The sequence below is a fragment of the Poecilia formosa genome, unplaced genomic scaffold (genome assembly GCF_000485575.1).
Source record: "Poecilia formosa unplaced genomic scaffold, Poecilia_formosa-5.1.2 Scaffold11, whole genome shotgun sequence".
NCBI classification, from domain to species: Eukaryota; Metazoa; Chordata; class Actinopteri; order Cyprinodontiformes; family Poeciliidae; genus Poecilia; species Poecilia formosa.
The window spans coordinates 2,343,660-2,348,038 of NW_006799950.1; the positions used below are offsets into that span (position 1 = coordinate 2,343,660).

General features: G+C 35.9%; 1 protein-coding gene across 1 annotated transcript in view; it reads left to right on the forward strand.

Annotated features, from left to right (window-relative positions):
- Window positions 1-3,015, forward strand: part of LOC103132328 (neuronal acetylcholine receptor subunit non-alpha-3-like) — a 14,754-nt gene extending 11,739 nt beyond the window's left edge. The window contains exons 6-8 of the mRNA XM_007544117.2: window positions 768-958; window positions 2,010-2,226; window positions 2,422-3,015. Of these exons, the coding sequence (XP_007544179.1) occupies window positions 768-958; window positions 2,010-2,226; window positions 2,422-2,556 (543 nt within the window). The 3' untranslated portion in view covers window positions 2,557-3,015. The remainder of the gene's footprint in view (window positions 1-767; window positions 959-2,009; window positions 2,227-2,421) is intronic.
- Window positions 3,016-4,379: the final 1,364 nt, after the last annotated feature.

Below are 4,379 nucleotides of genomic sequence, written 5' to 3' on the forward strand. Positions count from 1 at the left end.
TATATATATATATATATATATATATATTCAAAGATAGAGTTAAGAACACAGAAGGCTAATTTTGTTTTACAATTTTTGAATCTATGTAGAATTATTAGTTCAGGTTTGACAAAAATATGTTAGTCTTGAGCTACCAAGAAAACCGTGAATGAGCTCTGAAAGCTGTTCTTGTGTGTTCATGTCTTCAAAATAGAATGAGGTTCAGGAATCTTTGCATTTGGAGGTAGAAATGATCAAACTGAGTAAAATAAATATGCATGAATTCCACAATCTGAAAATGAGATAAGATGCGTTCACTTTAAAAAAAAAAAAGATAGATATTTGAAGGACGTGAGAAATAAACAAAACTTGGTCTAATGCAAAACTTGCTCCACATCAGTGTTCCGACTGCAGATTTAGGCGAGTTATGGAGTGTAGCCGTCTTTTTTTTTTCTTTTTTTTTTAAGTCTTTTCTAAATTCTTGCGAGACAGAACGCCTTAGATGAAAACCTTGTTCTCTTGACTTTCTAATTTTAAAGAATGACCGAAGGAAGCAGGCTTCTATGTCACACCTCATTTAAAACCCGGGGAAACATAAAGTCATGAATTATATTTAAAATTTCCTAGACAGTCTTTTAAAACGTAACGCATAAACTACAAACTGAATCACAAATAATAGTAAGTAATAATCATTTACTGCTTCTAATTCTCTGGACTGTTTGGCATGTGTAAACATATTTATTTATTTATTTATGTCTGAACCTGTTTTGTATTTTCTGCTTTAACAGGTGATCCCTCTCATTGGAGAGTACCTCCTCTTCATCATGATCTTCGTCACCTTTTCAATCATTGTTACAGTTTTTGTGATTAATGTTCACCATCGCTCCTCTGCCACCTACCACCCCATGGCCCCCTGGGTAAAGAGCCTGTTTCTTCAGAGACTGCCCAAGCTGCTCTGTATGAGGGGCCACACTGACAGGTAAACTTAAATAGACTGAACTTTTCCTCTTGTTGTCTTGGCATTTACACTAAATAGTAAAATAACTCTCTGAACACGGCATTGTAGTCCACAGATGTCAATGGCAGACTTTTTGTTACGTAAATCAAGAGAAATTCTTACAATTGATGTAAATTATAAAAACAAAACAAAAATAATAACTGGTTTGGGTAAAGGTAGTTCTCCTGGACAAGAGTTATTTTTTTTCTATTAGCAGGGTTCCAACACAGTGTGAAAAAATTAGGAAAATATGGAATTAATTTATCATTTTTCAGGCCTAGTTGAGTATGGAAAAAAATGAAATGAAAAATATTTCCGTTTCCTCACTGCGTTCCCTAATTTTGTTATTAAAAAATCTTAACGTCTGAACAATAAAATACTTTTACATAATTGACATGTTAAAGTATTTGAAAAATGATTTATCAATTACAATAATCATCTTTCAAGTCCAACATCTCAACTTGATTTTTATTTTTTGTTAAAACAATTGATCAAATGGGTTTTTACAGAACAACATCAGTAATGTGTGTGGGTTTTTTTTTTAAGTATGTTTAGTTTTTTTTCTGTTCTGTGGTAATAATTTAGGTAGAAGAAAACATACTGAAATCGGAGATGTATTTTAGAAAACGCTGACACTCCTTTGAAAAATAAAAAGGACAATTTCTGGCATCGTCACTTTCTTACATCTGAGTTTTAGACTAAACTGTTTTTATTGCAGGTTCTAGCTTAGCCATTAAACAAAGCGCAAAAACAAAATAAAGCCATCGTATATAAAAATCCAAAGAAAAGATCTCCTTTACGAAACTACTGAATCTAAAGCCAACCTCAACATGATGCCGTTTTCTGATAAGTAGAACATAGGGAAAATAAAACTGAAATACTTAACTTTTTATCTACAAACAAACCTGAAAATTCACAGCTTTTGAAACAAAAACTTAAATAAAAATCTCGTGTCAGTCTCATTTCCCAGCAATAGCGTAGATTCTCTAAACCCGCCAAAGTAATGACTGTAGTTGTCGCCCTTCCCCCTCAGATATCACTTCCCAGACATCGAGATGCGAAGCCCGGAGCTGAGGCAGCGCAGAGGCGCGGGGAGGAGGGCTGTTCCCGGCCACGGCGGCAGCCAGCAGGGAGGAGCGTTCGGAGGGAAGGAGGACGAGAACCAAGCGTGGCTGGCAATGCTGGAGAAAGCCACGAGCTCCGTTCGCTACATCAGCCGTCACATCAGGAAGGAGCACTTCATACGAGAGGTGCGGAGGCAGGCAGGCAGGCAGGCAGACGGCAGGGAATGTGGCTCCACGCATTAAAAAGAAGTTACATTTGAGCTTCAGCCTCCTGTCTAAATAGTTGCAAAGTCCAGACTGAGTGTTGTTTATGTAAAGAAATGTGATATTTGGGAAGTAAATTATCTGTCTGTGTTTCTTCGTGTGTGTTTGTGTCTGCAGGTTGTTCAGGACTGGAAATTCGTGGCTCAGGTGTTGGACAGGATTTTCCTGTGGGCCTTCCTCTCGGTGTCAATCCTGGGAACTGTTTTAATCTTTACTCCTGCTCTGCAAATGTACCTCAGCACACCTTCGTAAACTCAACCTCATGAACATGAAAAAAAAAACAAAAAAAAAAAACTTCTCCTGTCTATGATTTATTCAAAAACTTATTACGGTGTATTCCTATTGTATTTAAAAAAACAAACAAAACAATTAAAATACAACAACCTCAGGCTCCAAGCTTCCCATTCTTACCAGAACGGTTTGCAGCCTCAAATTGCACCTGGAAACTGTAATGTCAGTCAACCTACCCTTTACTCCTGCTGCATGTTCAGGGCTGTGACGAGATAAGAGCAATAAACAGGTCAAATTAGTGTGAATGAGTTAAGCATCTGTGTTCATATGACTGTAACGTTGCCATTGTAAATGCAATAAAATGCACAAACATCACTTCATTTTATTTCTTACTTGCACTTTGTTGACAACCCATTTGTATCTGTCTGTATGCTCTGCACAATGATCGGATTAAAATAAAGCCGGAATCTGTTTTGCTTCTCTGCTGAGACTCATTTGATTGCAGCAGCAAAAGTTCTTAGTGATACTGATCGAATCATGTGAACAAACGCAGTCAGATTGAAACAGCAGAGATCTCAGACTGTAATGCTACTTCTCTGTTTTGCTTGTTTTTTTTACGTCTTTAATTAGTTTTTTCTTTGAGTACTGATTTGTGAAGACATTCCTCCGTTTCAGAGATTGTGAAAAAGCCATTCCTGCCTTCATTCTATGTGAACCTGACTATTATAGTAGTCTATATTGAGGTGTCATGTTTTCTTTCTTTCTTTCTTTCTTTCTTTGTTTCTTTCTTTCTTTCTTTCTTTCTTTCTTTCTTTCTTTGTTTCTTTCTTTCTTTCTTTCTTTCTTTCTTTCTTTCTTTGTTTCTTTCTTTCTTTCTTTCTTTCTTTCTTTCTTTCTTTCTTTCTTTTTTTTGGTAAACTGATTGTAGTTTATTCAAAACTCTGCAGAACGGCTGCTAACTGATACGCACAACTCAGTCTTTAAAATGATTTTAGGATTTTATCCCTGCTAGAGGCTTTAGATCAGCCATCTCTCTGGGTCGTCTTTGATCTTCTTTGTGTTCGCACTCTTTCAAGATCACAGATCAGTGAAGAGAGCACTCCTGCTCTCTCTGTTCTGAGGTCGAGGTTAAAACCCCCGGGGAGACCGGACCTTTGCTGCTGCTACAAAACTATGGAACAAATTGCCCTTTCACAACATCAGACACTTTGAAATTCCCTTTAAAAGCAGATATTCACCTTTTGTGCCTTTTAAATCAGAATGAATTCCACCACATTTTAATGGTGCTAATTTTAATTTAGATTATTCTGCTGTATTAACCCGTCCATACTTCCAGCACTGCCCTCTTCCATATGGCAAGCAACTGTGACTTGAGTGTTGCAAAAACAAAAATTCTTCACTCTTAGATCACAGCTGGGCAACTATGCTTAACGAAAACCATCTTAGGAAACCAGTGAGCTACTGGTAATACTTGGGTTTTGATCAGTTTTCGCACTTCGTATTCTTTGTTTTGTTTTTTTGTATTTGTTCTTCCTCAGTTGAGTAGCATGCAGGTTGAAATTATTTGTGTTTTTATTTAAGTCTGTTACTTTGAACCTTTTTCAGGTAATTTATAGTAAGTAATCGTGCTTTGTCAAAAATTATTTTGATTATTTCTTCATTATCGCTTTCAATTTTTTTTTCCATCAACATGTCAATTTATGTTTTTAAATTAATTTTATATACAAAGTATACAGAAATCTCCACATTTTGTTAGTTTAATGCATGCAGTAAATTATTAACTTTTCAGACTGAGAATTTGTGACAATGGTTAATTTTTGAGTGACAATATATCTTCATTTAGT